This window comes from Pseudophryne corroboree, chromosome 1, assembly GCF_028390025.1.
Source record: "Pseudophryne corroboree isolate aPseCor3 chromosome 1, aPseCor3.hap2, whole genome shotgun sequence".
In the NCBI taxonomy this organism is placed as follows: domain Eukaryota; kingdom Metazoa; phylum Chordata; class Amphibia; order Anura; family Myobatrachidae; genus Pseudophryne; species Pseudophryne corroboree.
This window is the reverse complement of record NC_086444.1, coordinates 834861315-834878220: the sequence shown is the minus strand read 5'-3', so window position 1 is coordinate 834878220 and position 16906 is coordinate 834861315. Positions and strand designations below refer to the sequence as shown.

The window sequence follows — 16906 nt, the reverse complement described above, 5'->3', positions numbered from 1 at the left end:
TTCTAGTCGCTCCATCATCGCCCAGACGGCATTGGTTCTCAGACCTGCAGGGTCTATCGATAGAGCATCCTCTTCTACTTCCTCAACGCCCAGACCTCCTTGTTCAGGGCCCTTGTGTCTACTTGGACCTGGCCAGACTAGCTTTGACGGCGTGGCTCTTGAAGCTTTACTCCTGAGGGCCAAAGGATTCTCCGAGTGTGCTGGTAAGAATTATGATGCTTACAAATTCAGTACTTCCAGACTTCTGGCTTTTCTGCAACAAGGCCTGGACTTAGGCCTTCGTCTGGCCTCCCTCAAGGTTCATATCTCTGCCTTGTCGGTGTGGTTTCAGAGAAAAATTGCGTTTATTCCTGACATTCATACTTTCACTGTTTTACGGATTCAGCCTCCCTATGTCCCTCCTGTGGCTCCATGGGATCTGTCTGTTGTCCTGAATGCCCTGCAAGAGGCATTCAACCTCTTGAGTCAGTGGATCTTAAATGGCTCATGGTCAAGGTCCTGTTCCTACTGGCTATTGCTTCTGCTAGAAGGGTGTCAGACCTAGGCGCTCTGTCCTGTCGTCCACCCTTTCTGATATTTCACCGTGACCGGGCAGTTCTTAAAACTCGCCCTGGTTATTTGCCTAAGGTGGTGTCATCTTTTCACATTAACCAAGAGATTGTGGTTCCGGCGTTCATCGCTTCTGATTTGTCTTCCAAAGAGCGGTCTTTGGATATGGTAAGGGCTCTCCGTATTTATGTGGAGAGGATTGCCTCTATCAGGAGGTCAGATAACCTTTTTGTACTTTTTGGTTTTCACAAACGTGGCTGGCCTGCGAATAAGCAAACCTTGTCCAGATGGATTAGAATGGTGATTGCACAAGCATATGCGCAGGCTGGACTCCCAGCTCCTACTGCTATCCAAGCCCATTCTACTCGGCCTTTTGGACCTTCTTGGGCTGCCTACCGAGGCGCGTCCGCTGAACAATTGTGCAAGGCGGCTACATGGTCCTTGGTGAACACGTTCATTAGGTTCTATGCCTTCGATACTTCCGCCTCCCAGGATGCTTCCTTTGGACGCCGGGTTCTTATACCCGCTACGGCGCGTCCCTTCCCATGAGGAACTGCTTTAGGACATCCCTGATGTTTCCCTGTGGAAACCAATGTACCCGCTGCAGAAAAGGAGATTTATGGTAGACTTACCATGGTTAAATCTCTTTCTGCGAGGTACATTGGTTCCACAGGGCGCCCGCCCTGACGCACCTAGCTTCTATGGGTTTGTATGGCATTAGCCGCTAGTCCCTTCTCCTGTCATGAGAATGTGGTTCTTTATGACTAACATCTACCTTCTCTTTTACCTGCTCCTGCATTGGACTGGTTAACGAAACTGAGCTCACAGTGCTTGGAGGTGGGGTTATAGAGGATGCCCCAATGCATCCTGGGACAGTTTAAAGCTTTAGCCTGTTGGTGCCTGGATCAAGATCCATCTCTACATCCCCGATGTTTCCCTGTGGAACCAATGTACCTCACAGAAATAGATTTAACCATGGTAAGTCTACCATAAATCTCCTTTTAAGTCATGAATGAGGATAAACTGAGCAGTAATTTAGGTGAACAATCAAAGGGGGGTATTCAATTGTTTGAAAAGAAAAGTCAGTTGAGTGTCTGTTTTTTCCTATCTAATAGACAGGAAAAAACAGACACCCAACCGACTTTTCAAACAATTGAATTACACCCAAAATGTTTAACAAGATGGCTCTAAGGTGGTAGGAGGATAGACTTAATGGGACATTTACATTTTTGTGCCATGTGCCATATACATTTTTCCATGTCCCCGTAACCCAAGGCATACTGCTGTGTGCAGATTCATCTCCAAAACGCAAAAAGTAAGCATTTAGCTTGGAGTGCACTAAATTGACCATATCCCCTTACTGGTGTAATGCCAAACCAACTTGCAGTGTGATTTATAGATAAGGTCCGAAGTATTACAATTTTCTTTCCTCTAACTTATAGATTTTTAAAAATTGAGGTCCAATCATATTTTATATATTTTTTAACAATCTTATGCGTTGAGGGAAAAAAACTGTTTAAAGAATTGTAAATCGCAGGCATTAGAAAAAAAGAATGTTACGGCACATAATTGTATTCTAAGGCTGGGTACACACTTGGCGATATGCACCCGATATATCTACCGATCCTGCGAATCGGACGATATATCATTCACATTGTCCAGTGTGTATTCACTATATTGTTAACGATGCGGCTCCCTCAGGTCATTAACAATGTACAATATCTTTAGTTTTCACCTTGAAATCTAAAGATATTGTACAAGACGGCATGCACCTGATGTAGGTGCATGCTGTCACGAGAAGCAAACAATATCGCTCAGTGTGTATGAACGATATCAATTGTGGGGAGTATCTTGCACAAAGTCACATCTAATGTGCCATCGGCAAGTGTGTACCCAGCCTAAAACCTGTATAACAAACTTCCCTAAGAAAGCATTACTCTACACTATGTAACAGGAATATAGGAGTGCATGAATGTTCAGTTTATGGTAAGAAAAAGGAATTGCATTAAAAAGGAAAAAAATGGGGATGTATATTTGACATATAATAACATAGACATTGCAAATGACATTTTTTTAATGTATTTAATAAAGAAAAAAATCCTTATATACTATGGCCAACATTAGAAAAAAAGAAATCATTAATAAACAGTTTAACTATTGCCTATATGTTACATGTCTGATTAAATGGGTTTCTTTCCAATCAAAGTAATATTTGCCTTAAGTATATGGTGCCAAACAGGTTTAATTTTCATATACAGAACATACTGTACAGTACACCAGTTGTATAACATTTTTTCAACCTTTGTAACTTTACCCGTTGAATCCTTTGGGATATGAAGGGACGGTATACATTTGCACAATTGTTTTACAAGAAAGTAATACAAGCTCCAAAATCACAATTTTAAGGGCTATCTCTATTTAGAAATCACCATGGCAATCTACTGTACAGATTTTAGGGGCCAATTCAATTAGCTGATGTCAAACCATGGGATATTCAAGAAGGAATCCCTTGCTGGTTTTTGCTTACATATCATGTAGGTTGAGTGTCCTCAGAGATCTGTCTGATTTAGGATGGATTTCTTGCAAAAGAAATAGGGATAGTGCAAATCCACAAGTAATGACTGCTTCTTTCACAAGCATAAGGTTGTGTTCAGCGTGGGCACATAGATGCTGCATCTCTGCATACAGGCAAAGACCTGCATTTATTTCCTTCCAAGCAATGTAGCCACATGTGTGAATGAGTAGCATGGAAATCTGAATCAGCACCTAAATTCTAATATACACAAAGGGGTGCTTTTTTCACATGCCAATTAGCTTACCAGTATGTTTCTGGACTTTGTGGAATGAAACTCGAGTACCCAGTGGTGCAAATATGTTGAAAACATATAAACTAGTTGACTTCTTACATAGCAAACCACTTTTTATTATGATCACGTGTATAGTCTCTACCTGTGCCCGCTTCCTCCTTTTCCCTGCTATGTACCAAGGCTGTTTTCTAACTCCATTATTCTCTACTGTGCACCTCCCCTCAAATATCCTCCTCCTGCCGCAAATGTTCACTGCAGTGGTGTCACTTTGACTCTTTCACCTTCAAAACATTGGAAGAATCCAACATTTTCTTTCCTTACCTAAGATACAGCCAAAATGTACTCATCATCTCATAATCTTCCACCTTGCTTACTGCAGCCTTAGCATATCCGTCATTCTCCTTACCGATCTGTCCTTACTTCAGTACATATTTTAATATTTTTGGAAAATGTATTTACTGAGAAATTTTCTGAAGTATGAAGTAAGGCGGTTGGGGAACAGAAAGGAAAATGGGAAGAGGAGAACAGGATAGAAGACAGGATAGATATCTGCCGTCAAATTCTATGTTTCTAAAAGACTAAACAATTTAAGTAATAAATATAAAAAATGAAAAATAGCAAGGATTAGACCCACGAGAGGCTATGGGAAAACAGATAGGAGACTCTGTAATGATCTGACCAGGGGTCCAGATTGCGGAAAATTTGTGTGGTGAGTTAGAGACTACACAGGAGATATTCTCCATTTTGTAAACAAACCGTATGTTCTCAACAACTGAGCCAAAGGTGAGGGTAACTGAAGAGGACATTTTACAATGTTCTACATCCAAGATATACCAGATTAGACACTGAGTATGCTTGGGAATGTCTGATAAGAGCATGGGCAGGATAGAGTCAAAAGGGCAGTGAGGGACGTGAACCTGGGTTATACATAATTTAATGTATTGTACTTTTCTCCAGAGCAATATTATTTTTGGACACTATCACATAAAAATGGGAATCAGGGTGCCCTCCACAATCATACCAGCATAGAGGCAATACCTCCGAGTAGACTTTGTGAACTTGATTGTTATCAACTGAGGAAATTCTAGCAAAGTTTTCAGAAATATGTACACAGAGGAGGAAGTGACCACATTGGATTGGATACAGCACCAGTTCTCATTTCCCCCAAGACTTTCTCCCTGCCCAGTATTTAGAGAAATTCTGAAGAACTATGTGGTAGGAGTATGGTATTTCTCCTGGAAGTCTGTAAAGGAGGAGAATCTTAGAAGAGGGTTAATATCATCTAGAAAGTTGAAACCTTGGTAAATGTATGGGGGGAATTCAATGTGCTCAAAATCCAGAGGGAGCGTGGGGATAGAGGGTTAGAGATGAGGGTAAATTTTCTAGTACTGTATGTCTGCCCACATCTCAAGTACAAAGGCAACCGTAGGGAGATGCATCTTAAATCCAATTTACATTCCACAGCACACTGATGTCCCTCTTTTGTCACTCTGCAAATACCAACATTGTTTTCATTGTGTACTCTAGAAACAGTTTACATAATTGACCCTCCCCTCTTTCCTTTCATGCACCTGAAACTTCATCTTAAAATACTCAAATTCCTCAATCTTAGCCTTGCGTCTTACTGTTAATTGTCTGTCGTTCCCACCTGTAAGACTTCTCTTTACAATTACCTAAGTGTCCTTCATCAACTCTCAACAGCCATCAAATTTACAAATGCTCTCTAATAAAAACTCACCTCTAATCTATATTGTACGATTGTACTATACTTCCACCAACACTATTTCTCTAACGTCCTAGTGGATGCTGGGAACTCCGAAAGGACCATGGGGAATAGCGGCTCCGCAGGAGACTGGGCACAACTAAAAGAAAGCTTTTAGACTACCTGGTGTGCACTGGCTCCTCCCACTATGACCCTCCTCCAAGCCTCAGTTAGATTTCTGTGCCCGGCCGAGCTGGATGCACACTAGGGGCTCTCCTGAGCTCCTAGAAAGAAAGTTTATTTTAGTTTTTTTGTTTTACAGTGAGACCTGCTGGCAACAGGCTCACTGCATCGAGGGACTAAGGGGAGAAGAAGCGAACCTACCTGCTTGCAGCTAGCTGGGCTTCTTAGGCTACTGGACACCATTAGCTCCAGAGGGATCGACCGCATGGAATTCGCCTTGGTGTTCGTTCCCGGAGCCGCGCCGCCGTCCCCCTTACAGAGCCAGAAGCAAGAAGAGGTCCGGAAAATCGGCGGCAGAAGACATCAGTCTTCACCAAGGTAGCGCACAGCACTGCAGCTGTGCGCCATTGCTCCTCATGCACACTTCACACTCCGGTCACTGAGGGTACAGGGCGCTGGGGAGGGGCGCCCTGAGCAGCAATAAAAACACCTTGGCTGGCAAATATATCACAATATATAGCCCCAGAGGCTATATATGTGATAAATACCCCTGCCAGAATCCATAAAAAAGCGGGAGAAAAGTCAGCGAAAAAGGGGCGGAGCTATCTCCCTCAGCACACTGGCGCCATTTTCTCTTCACAGTGCAGCTGGAAGACAGCTCCCCAGGCTCTCCCCTGTAGTTTGCAGGCTCAAAGGGTTAAAAAGAGAGGGGGGGCACTAAATTTAGGCGCAATATTGTATATACAAGCAGCTATTGGGAAAAATTCACTCAATATAGTGTTAATCCCTAAATTATATAGCGCTCTGGTGTGTGCTGGCATACTCTCTCTCTGTCTCACCAAAGGGCTGTGTGGGGTCCTGTCCTCAGTCAGAGCATTCCCTGTGTGTGTGCGGTGTGTCGGTACGGCTGTGTCGACACGTTTGATGAGGAGGCTTATGTGATGGCAGAGTAGATGCCGATAAATGTGATGTCGCCCCCTGTGGGGCCGACACCAGAGTGGATGGATAGGTGGAAGGTATAAACCGACAGTGTCAACTCCTTACATAAAAGGCTGGATGACGTAACAGCTATGGGACAGCCGGCTTCTCAGCCCGCGCCTGCCCAGGCGTCTCAAAGGCCATCAGGGGCTCAAAAACGCCCGCTCCCTCAGATGGCAGACACAGATGTCGACACGGAGTCTGACTCCAGTGTCGACGAGGTTGAGACATATACACAATCCACTAGGAACATCCGTTACATGATCCCGGCAATAAAAAATGTGTTACACATTTCTTACATTAACCCAAGTACCACTAAAAAAGGGTTTTATGTTTGGGGAGAAAAAGCAGGCAGTGTTTTGTTCCCCCATCAAATGAGTGAATGAAGTGTGAAAATGCGTGGGTTCCCCCGATAAGAAACTGGTAATTTCTAAAAAGTTACTGATGGCGTACCCTTTCCCGCCAGAGGATAAGTTACGCTGGGAGATATCCCCTAGGGTGGATAAGGCGCTCACACGTTTGTCAAAAAAGGTGGCACTGCCGTCTTAGGATACGGCCACTTTGAAGGTACCTGCTGATAAAAAGCAGGAGGCTATCCTGAAGTCTGTATTTACACGCTCAGGTACTAGACTGAGACCTGCAGATAGTGCTGCTGCAGCGTGGTCTGTAACCCTGTCAAACAGGGATACTATTTTGCGAACATAAGACGTCGTCTTATATATGAGGGATGCACAGAGGGATATTTTGCCGGCTGGCATCCAGAATTAATGCAATGTCCATTCTGTCAGGAGGGTATTAGAGACCCGACACTGGACAAGTGATGCTGACTTTAAAAGGCACATAGAGCCTTATAAGGGTGAGGAATTGTTTGGGGATGGTCTCTGGGACCTCGTATCCACAGCAACAGCTGGGAAGAAAATTTTTTTACCTCAGGTTTCCTCACAGCCTAAGAAAGCACTGTATTATCAGGTACAGTCCTTTCGGCTTCAGAAAAGCAAGCGGGTAAAAGGCGCTTCCTTTCTGCACAGAGACGAGGGAAGAGGGAAAAAGCTGCACCAGTCAGCCAGTTCCCAGAATCAAAATTCTTCCCCCGCTTCCTCTGAGTCCACCGCATGACGCAGGGGCTCCACAGGCGTAGCCAGGTACGGTGGGGGGCCGCCTCAAAAATTTCAGCGATCAGTGGGCTCGCTCACAAGTGGATCCCTGGATCCTTCAAGTAGTATCTCAGGGGTACAAGCTGGAATTCGAGGCGTCTCCCCCCCGCCGTTTCCTCAAATCTGCCTTGCCGACAACTCCCTCAGGCAGGGAGGCTGTGCTAGAGGCAATTCACAAGCTGTATTCCCAGCAGGTGATAGTCAAGGTGCCCCTACTTCAACAAGGACGGGGTTACTATTCCACACTGTTTGTGGTACCGAAACCGGACGGTTCGGTGAGACCCATTTTAAATTTGAAATCCTTGAACACATACATAAAAAAATTCAAGTTCAAGATGGAATCGCTCAGGGCGGTTATTGCAAGCCTGGAGGAGGGGGATTACATGGTATCCCTGGACATCAAGGATGCTTACCTACATGTCCCCATTTACCATCCTCACCAGGAGTACCTCAGATTTGTGGTACAGGATTGCCATTACCAATTCCAAACACTGCCGTTTGGACTGTCCACGGCACCGAGGGTCTTTACCAAGGTAATGGCAGAAATGATGATACTCCTTCGAAAAAAGGGAGTTTTAATTATCCCGTACTTGGACGATCTCCTTATAAAGGCGAGGTCCAAGGAGCAGTTGTTGGTCGGAGTAGCACTATCTCGGGAAGTGCTACTACAGCACGGATGGATTCTATACATTCCAAAGTCACAGCTGGTTCCTACCACACGCCTACTGTTCCTGGGGATGGTTCTGAACACAGAACAGAAAAAAGTGTTTCTCCCGCAGGAGAAAGCCAAGGAGCTGTCATCTCTAGTCAGAGACCTCCTGAAACCAAAACAGGTATCGGTGCATCACTGCACACGAGTCCTGGGAAAAATGGTAGCTTCTTACGAAGCAAAATTCCATTCGGCAGGTTCCATGCAAGAACCTTTCAGTGGGACCTCTTGGACAAGTGGTCGGGATCGCATCTTCAGATGCATCGGCTGATAACCCTGTCTCCAAGGACCAGGGTATCTCTACTGTGGTGGCTGCAGAGTGCTCATCTTCAAGAGGGCCGCAGATTCGGCATACAGGACTGGGTCCTGGTAACCACGGATGCCAGCCTTCGAGGCTGGGGGGCAGTCACACAGGGAAGAAATTTCCAAGGACTTTGGTCAAGTCAGGAGTCGTCCCTACACATAAATATTCTGGAACTGAGGGCCATTTACAATGCCCTAAGTCTGGCAAGGCCTCTGCTTCAAAACCAGCCGGTACTGATCCAATCAGACAACATCACGGCAGTCGCCCATGTAAACCGACAGGGCGGCACAAGAAGCAGGATGGCGATGGCAGAAGCCACAAGGATTCTCCGATGGGCGGAAAATCACGTCTTAGCACTGTCAGCAGTGTTCATTCCGGGAGTGGACAACTGGGAAGCAGACTTCCTCAGCAGACACGACCTACACCCGGGAGAGTGGGGACTTCATCCAGAAGTCTGCCAACTGTTGGTAAACCGTTGGGAAAGGCCACAGGTGGACATGATGGCGTCCCGCCTAAACAAAAAACTAGATATTGCGCCAGGTCAAGGGACCCTCAGGCAATAGCTGTGGACGCTCTAGTGACACCGTGGGTGTACCAGTCGGTTTATGTATTCCCTCCTCTGCCTCTCATACCAAAGGTACTGAGAATAATAAGAAAACGAGGAGTAAGAACGATACTCGTGGCTCCGGATGGGCCAAGAAGAGCTTGGTACCCAGAACTTCAAGAAATGACATCAGAGGACCCATGGCCTCTACCGCTCAGGGGCCCTGTCTGTTCCAAGACTTACCGCGGCTGCGTTTGACGGCATGGCGGTTGAATTCCGGATCCTAAATGAAAAGGGCATTCCGGAGGAAGTCATTCCTACGCTGATAAAAGCCAGGAAAGAAGTAACCGCAAACCATTATCACCGTATTTGGCAAAAATATGTTGCGTGGTGTGAGGCCAGGGAGGCCCCAACAGAGGAATTTCAGCTGGGTCGTTTTCTGCACTTCCTACAGTCAGGAGTGACTATGGGCCTAAACTTGGGTTCCATTAAGGTCCAGATTTCGGCTCTGTCGATTTTCTTCCAGAAAGAACTGGCTTCACTGCCTGGAGTTCAGACATTTGTAAAGGGAGTGCTACATATTCAGCCCCCTTTTGTGCCTCCTGTGGCACCTTGGGATCTCAACGTGGTGTTGAGTTTCCTAAAATCACATTGGTTTGAGCCACTTAAAACTGTGGATTTGAAATATCTCACGTGGAAAGTGGTCATGTTATTGGCCTTGGCTTCGGCCAGGCGTGTGTCAGAATGGGCGGCTTTGTCAGGTAAAAGCCCTTATATGATTTTCCATATGGATAGGGCAGAATTGAGGACTCGTCCCCAGTTTCTCCCTAAGGTGGTATCAGATTTTCACTTGAACCAACCTATTGTAGTGCCTGCGGCTACTAGGGACTTGGAAGATTCCAAGTTACTGGACGTAGTCAGGGCCTTAAAAAATTATATTTCCAGGACGGCTGGAGTCAGGAAAACTGACTCGCTTTTTATCCTGTAGGCACCCAACAAAATAGGTGCTCCTGCTTCTAAGCAGACTATTGCTCGCTGAATGTGTAGCACAATTCAGCTGGAGCATTCTGCGGCTGGATTGCCGCATCCTAAATCAGTAAAAGCCCATTCCACGAGGAAAGTGGGCTCATCTTGGGCGGCTGCCCGAGGGGTCTCGGCTTTACAACTTTGCCGAGCTGCAACTTGGTCAGGGGCAAACATGTTTGCTAAATTCTACAAATTTGATACCCTGGCTGAGGAGGACCTTGAGTTCTCTCATTCGGTGCTGCAGAGTCATCCGCACTCTCCCGCCCGTTTGGGAGCTTTGGTATAATCCCCATGGTCCTTTCGGAGTTCCCAGCATCCACTAGGATGTTAGAGAAAATAAGATTTTACTCACCGGTAAATCTATTTCTCGTAGTCCGTAGTGGATGCTGGGCGCCCATCCCAAGTGCGGATTGTCTGCAATACTTGTATATAGTTATTGTTAACTAAAGGGTTATTGTTATGAGCCATCTGTTGACAGGCTTAGTTATGTTTCATACTGTTAACTGGATATGGTATCACGAGTTATACGGTGTGATTGGTGTGGCTGGTATGAGTCTTACCCGGGATTCAAAATCCTTCCTTATTGTGTCAGCTCTTCCGGGCACAGTATCCTAACTGAGGCTTGGAGGAGGGTCATAGTGGGAGGAGCCAGTGCACACCAGGTAGTCTAAAAGCTTTCTTTTAGTTGTGCCCAGTCTCCTGCGGAGCCGCTATTCCCCATGGTCCTTTCGGAGTTCCCAGCATCCACTACGGACTACGAGAAATAGATTTACCGGTGAGTAAAATCTTATTTTCTCTTGCCATTGTTCCAATCATCACCGAGATACACTCGGTACTGCCCTGTCTCATTAAGGGGGGAATTCAGAAACATTGGGAGTGAAAAACTGAAGTTTTTTCTCCTGTACTGACAATATTTCTCCTGTATTTTTTTGGGCAATCCAATCTGGCCACCCGAACAAAAAGATACCTTTTCTACTGAAAAAAACACACAGGTTCAGAGAAACCTGTGCGTGTTCACTGGAAACAGCCCCATTTTTCATCTGAAAACCGGTATGTTTTCAGGGATTTGTTTTTCCTGCCTGAGGCAGGAGAAACAAAATCCCCAATAAGCTGCTGCTCATTACATCTTATGAGGGATAATTGAATAGCCCCAGCGCTGACAATTACCCCCTAAGTATTAAGCTTTCTCATAAGCAGGGCACTCCCTACTCTTTTTGTTTATCTTTTATATTTCTGTTTTATTTATTTTCCCCACTGTCAGGCGCTGCAGAGCACTATATTATAAATATGTATATAAAAATAATCTAAATAAAGCTATGTTTGTACATGAAAACAATATTGCAGTTTACGCAGTAATGTCCCTTTTTTAATTCTTTGTCCCTCATGTGCGGGAAATGTGCAAAAAGTGCTTTCACAGTACATAGCAAATGCTCTATTAACTTTTTTTAAGTTATGTAGAATTGATACAAATTTTTTAGTGTTTAAACATCTGTTTCATATGGAGTTGCTCACATTTTATACTTTTAATGATGAGCATGCTCTCTGATGTTTTATGATAAAAATTGCTTAGCAGTGAAAATGCCTCATGCTGTTTATTTTGAAGCCTTACTGTGAAATGTGGATGAAAACTTGAATACTGGCGTGCACACAGTCTTTGTAAGAGCTTGGTTTAAAGGGAGCATACTACAAGGCATGTCAGATTTGCTTTATTTCGATGTGTCTATGAATAAATTATTGTGCATGTTTTTCTCAGAAACATCTTTCCAAATCACATTTTTGAAAGTCCATAAAAAACGCACTCTAGCAGCTTCGCTCAAATGAGCTATATGAATGTGTATATGTATATCTGGAGGTTAGATTGCAATATAACATTTTACTATGTATATCTGGAGGTTAGATTACAATATAACATTTTTATTTATACAAAGTGTAAAAATGCTACCGAGGTTCTACACGAGGCATTCTATAGGTTTGTTCACATAAGTGTTTTAGAAAAAACTCTTTTCTTAGGGCTTTTAAGTTTGTGTACTACTACATGCTGTTCTGTGGGAAATGTTGCCTCCTTCGATATTTTCACTTATGAAGTGCTTAAGTTTTACAGGGAAAACGGGCTTCCTATTGAATGATTTCTGTACCTAAATGATATTCAGAATATCATTTATTTTTTCTTGCTGGTAAAACCAAGTACTTATACACATTGGGCCTGAGGGTTGGAAGTAAATTGGGCGTATGTTACTGCCAAGCTGTATGCATGGAAAAAATATTTACATTCACCCACATTCAGAGAAGTACGCATTTTATGATGGGACCACCCCCTATGTGTACATCTGGCTTACTTGTCCTCATCATCAATGCACACTTGCCCTATACTGGATTCAGAAGATACCCATCTAAAACAGGTGTATTTATGCCCAAGTCTAACTCTGCGTAGCCCTCAGTTGTATTGGCATGCCGTCACTGATCTTTGCCAATGTGGTAAAGACTCTTAAGACTCTCCATACTTATGTACAGAACATGAGAGTAAAATGTGTATGATTCTGCATTGCCCGTAGTTGCGTGCGCCCATTTTCAGAGTCTGTGCAATGCAAAAACATGGAAGATTTGCTTCACATACAGGCATACATTCAACTCTGTATCCGTCCCACATAATTTAAACAAACTTGTGGCAGCTTCATTACCCTTGGTTCAGTAATTAGTAAAGTGTTTCCTATAAATCGGGCACATCACTTATACACACCTGCACACTAAAGAACTGAACACACAACATATAATTAAACCTATATTTACATTTATTGGGTGTTAGAGCTGTATATAGAGCTGTGTTTGCTGTTTACTGTACAAGTCTGCATGAAGTTCTCTATTTTTTGAACAAATATAAGTTAGGAGTAACAGTAATCCTTAATAGCTGATAGCCGGAGCATGCACAATGATAAACTCTGTGATCTCATCAAGCTGCCAGCTTTTGGTACATACTCTCTCTTACTCTCCAAGAATGTTGGGGAGACTCCCATACTTCATGGGGTTCTACTAGACTCCTGGGAGAGCAGGGCGGAGAGCAGCGAATCATGCCATCACTGATCTGTCTCTGATGAGTAATACAAACTTGCCTATACTCCCAATTTTTCAGGTAGTCTCCCGCTCCCATGGAAGAGTAGGCAGATCTCTCGTATCCCGTCCGCTTCCTAGTGAAGCGGGCAGAATAAGGAGATTATAGAGGGCATTTGCATCACTGTATGGAGGGGGCATGGCTAAATGACATGAATTTGCTTAATTTAATCCCAATAATGTGATAGCCCGGCCACCACAGTGGGAAGCAGCGTCTCCTCTCCTAGCTTCTCCTGGAGAGGAGACTTTAAATGTATGGTGTAATACCAAGAACCAGGACATTCCATGTAGAGTTGTGGAAAAAAATGAGTCCCCCACCCCCTGTACTTGCCATTTGGACCTCTTATTCAGGATGTTCCGAAAGGGAGATCCTAAAAGTAAGCAAGTATGCTGTACATTGGGGGTCATTTCGAGTTGTTCGCTAGTTTCCGATTTTTTGCAACGGAGCGATTAAGGTAAAAATGCGCATGGTACGCAGTGGGCATGCAGTTAGTATTTTAGCACAAAACTTAGTAGATTTACTCACGTCCGAACAAAGAATTTTAATCGTTGAAGTGATCGGAGTGTGATTGACAGGAAGTGGGTGTTTCTGGGTGTAAACTGTCCGTTTTCTGGGAGTGTGCGGAAAAACGCAGGCGTGTTAGGGAAAAACGCGGGAGTGTCTGGAGAAACAGGGGAGTGGCTGGCCGAACGCAGGGCGTGTTTGTGACGTCAAACCAAGAACGAAACGGCCTGAGCTGATCGCAATCTGTGAGTAGGTCTGGAGCTACTCAGAAACTGCTAAGAATTTTCTATTCGCAATTCTGCTAATCTTTCGTTCGCTATTCTGCTAAGCTAAGATACACTCCCAGGGGGCGGCGGCCTAGCGTGTGCAATGCTGCTAAAATCTGCTAGCGAGCGAACAACTCGGAATGACCCGCATTGTCTTCAAGTAAACACTTTAACTCAGTGTAACAGGTACTCCTTCTCACACCAGCAGCTTTTGTATATATAAATAATAACGTATTTATGGCCCTCTATTTCTTACAAAGTGTTTTTACACTTCTTTCCTTAGAAATCCTGCACAACAAAATGATTGCACCGTCTCCTGAAAGAGAAATCACCCTGGTGAAGTTAAAGAAAGATCCCAAATATGACCTTGGTAAGTTACTACAAATTGTAGTGCGGTTGAATTGTTTTATTGTATGTTTTGGTTTGATACTTCAAAAGCGCTACAATGCTGCATTTGGTACAGTTTATTCCATAATGTAGAAGTTGATCACTCATTGGAATATTTACAGCCCTTGCTCTGTCAAGAGAACTGCGATCCCCTGCAATTGATATAAAAAAGTTAAATCAGGTCAGACTGCTTTCACCTTTAATGTTACCTTACACCCAATACAATGTAAGTGAAAAACATACAGTTTTGCCTACAGTACCCTATTTGTATAAATATGCCCACCCCTAAAATAAATCGTTGTAGAACAACTTTTGCTTTTATTATAGCAGTGAGATTTCAAAGTTCATTAAATTGTGAAATGATCTATTGTGCACGGTATCCGGTTGATAGATAGACAGTGTCTAGTTAGACAGTCAATAGATAGACACCATATGTTAGACAGACATTAGGTCGACAGGGTCAAAAGGTCGACATGGTCAAAAGGTAGATAGTAGAAAACTTCGACAGGGTCAAAAGGTCGACAGGGTCAAAAGGTCGACAAAAAAGATAGACAATTTTTAAATAAAATTTAACATGTTTTTGGACTATTTCATACCTTCTTTATCCATATCGGCATAGAGTTGGGTATAAACCTTGTGGCGAGCGCAGCGAGCCACCGAGCCCGAAGCGTGGCGAGCGAAGCCTTTCTACAATTGGGGGTCACAGATGACAAAACTATCCACACAAACCACAAAAATGCAAAAAACATGGTGTCTACCTTTTTTATGTCGACCATTTTCGTGTCAACCTTTTTACCCTGTCGACCTTTTGTTCTGTCTTCCTTTTTCATATCGACCTTTTGACCCTGTCGACCTTCTGACCCTGTTGACCTAATGTCTGTCTAACAGAAGGTGTCTATCTATTGACTGTCTAACTAGACACTGTCTATCTTTTATACCACACCCATTGTGCACAGTCTTCTTTAACCCCTTTGCTGTGAAGGATTAGTGGGGTTTGTCATCCATAAATATATCCTAAAATTCTGGTTGACAAGTCCCACTCATTGTCCACAACAAAGTGCCCATAAGGTTACATTGCACAGCCATTTTCTTTTCCTTATCCCATAAGGTTACTTACCTTCTCCCCTCTGGCTCTAATCACTGGTGGGGAGATGTCCCCTAGAGATGTGGGAGGGGCATAAAATCCCTCTATTTTGCTAACCCTGGCAGCTAGAGAGATGGGGGCACCTTTGTTTGAAAGAATAATCCCCTCTTTCAAGCTATGTGCCTCAATAGAGATTTTTGCCTGGTGATCACCCCCTGAACTTCAGAAAAATCATACAGTCCAGGAATGGGGAAGGTCTCTCCCCAATCTGGAATCCATGAAATCAGGGGTACCCATTTTAGAAAGAAGGGGTCCCCTTAGTACTTATTGATCACTTAGTGATCACCTATGAGTAGTAGAAAATGTTACACTACTCTATGGGGCAGATGTATTAAGCCTGGAGAAGGGATAAAGCAGTGATAAATGCAAGGTGATAACGCCCCAGCCAATCAGCTCCAATATGTAAATTGACAGAAGCTGACTGGTTGGTGCGTTATCAACTTGCACTTATCAGTGCTTTATCACTTCTCCAGGCTTAATATATCTGCCCCTATGTTCACTCACGGCCATAATGACACAGTCAACTTGTGGTTACACATGTTTTTAAGAGGGGAGTCCGTTCTTTAAAATGATGTAGCTGTTGTTTGGTGATCACCAGACAATATTACCCTGCTCTACGGGGAACATACATTTCCCATACCTGGGTGTGAGAGCAGTTTGTGCCCTGTCACACCCATAATTACATGTGGGATCACTCGCATGCCAAAGTGGGCCCCCTTAGCAGCTATTTAGTGGTGATCACCTATGATGGGACCACCCCCTGGTGATCACCTGTGATCACCAAACAATATTGCCCAGTTTTCCATAGATGGGGAAAGGACGTATTGTGCCCAATCTCCCCCGTACTGGCCCATACTGGGGGGGCACCCTGTCTTGCAAGAGTGGAGTTTCCTTTTTCAAAAGATGTATTACTTTAGTAGTTATTGCCTGATTACTAGACACTAATTGAAACCGTATACAAAAAATAAAAATTTCCACAAACAGGGTGGGGGAGAGGAATCTAAAAAGTGATCCTTCATTTAATGTGATAGGTTGACTAGTTTTTAAATTGGTAGATCTTGTTGGCCTACCATATTCTTCCTACCTAAGAGACACCTAAAAATAATAAATAAATACATTTTTAATTAAAGTGCATTTTTTTATTCAAAACCTATACATGGGGGTATATTTACTAAAGTGTGAGTTTTTAGAATTGGAGCTGTTTCCCATAGCAACCTATCAGATTCTAGCTATTTTCTAGAAGGTGCTAGATAAATGATAAGAAAAATCTGATTGGTTGCTATGGCCACAGTCTTCACTTGTCTCCACTTATACCCCTTTCACACCGCACAAATAACCCGGTATCGACCCGGGATATTGCTGGGTTGACGCGGGCCACTGTGCGGTGTGAAAGGGGTCACTACCGAATTCCCGGGTCGTCTGATCTGGTGTTTCAACCCGGGAATAAAGAAAGGTTATTACTGGGTCAGGTGCAGTGCTACCCTGGACCCGCTCACAGTATAGGCACCCGCCCCCAATGTCGTCAGCGCCGGCTCTGCCCCCT

General features: G+C 43.9%; 1 protein-coding gene across 7 annotated transcripts in view; it reads left to right on the top strand.

Annotated features, from left to right (window-relative positions):
* PTPN13 (protein tyrosine phosphatase non-receptor type 13) overlaps nucleotides 1-16906 on the top strand; it is a 538713-nt gene that overhangs the window by 396006 nt on the left and 125801 nt on the right. For all 7 annotated transcript variants that reach the window (XM_063919874.1, XM_063919871.1, XM_063919870.1 and 4 more), the window contains one exon: nucleotides 14116-14202. In XM_063919874.1, coding sequence (XP_063775944.1) covers nucleotides 14116-14202 — 87 coding nt within the window. The remainder of the gene's footprint in view (nucleotides 1-14115; nucleotides 14203-16906) is intronic.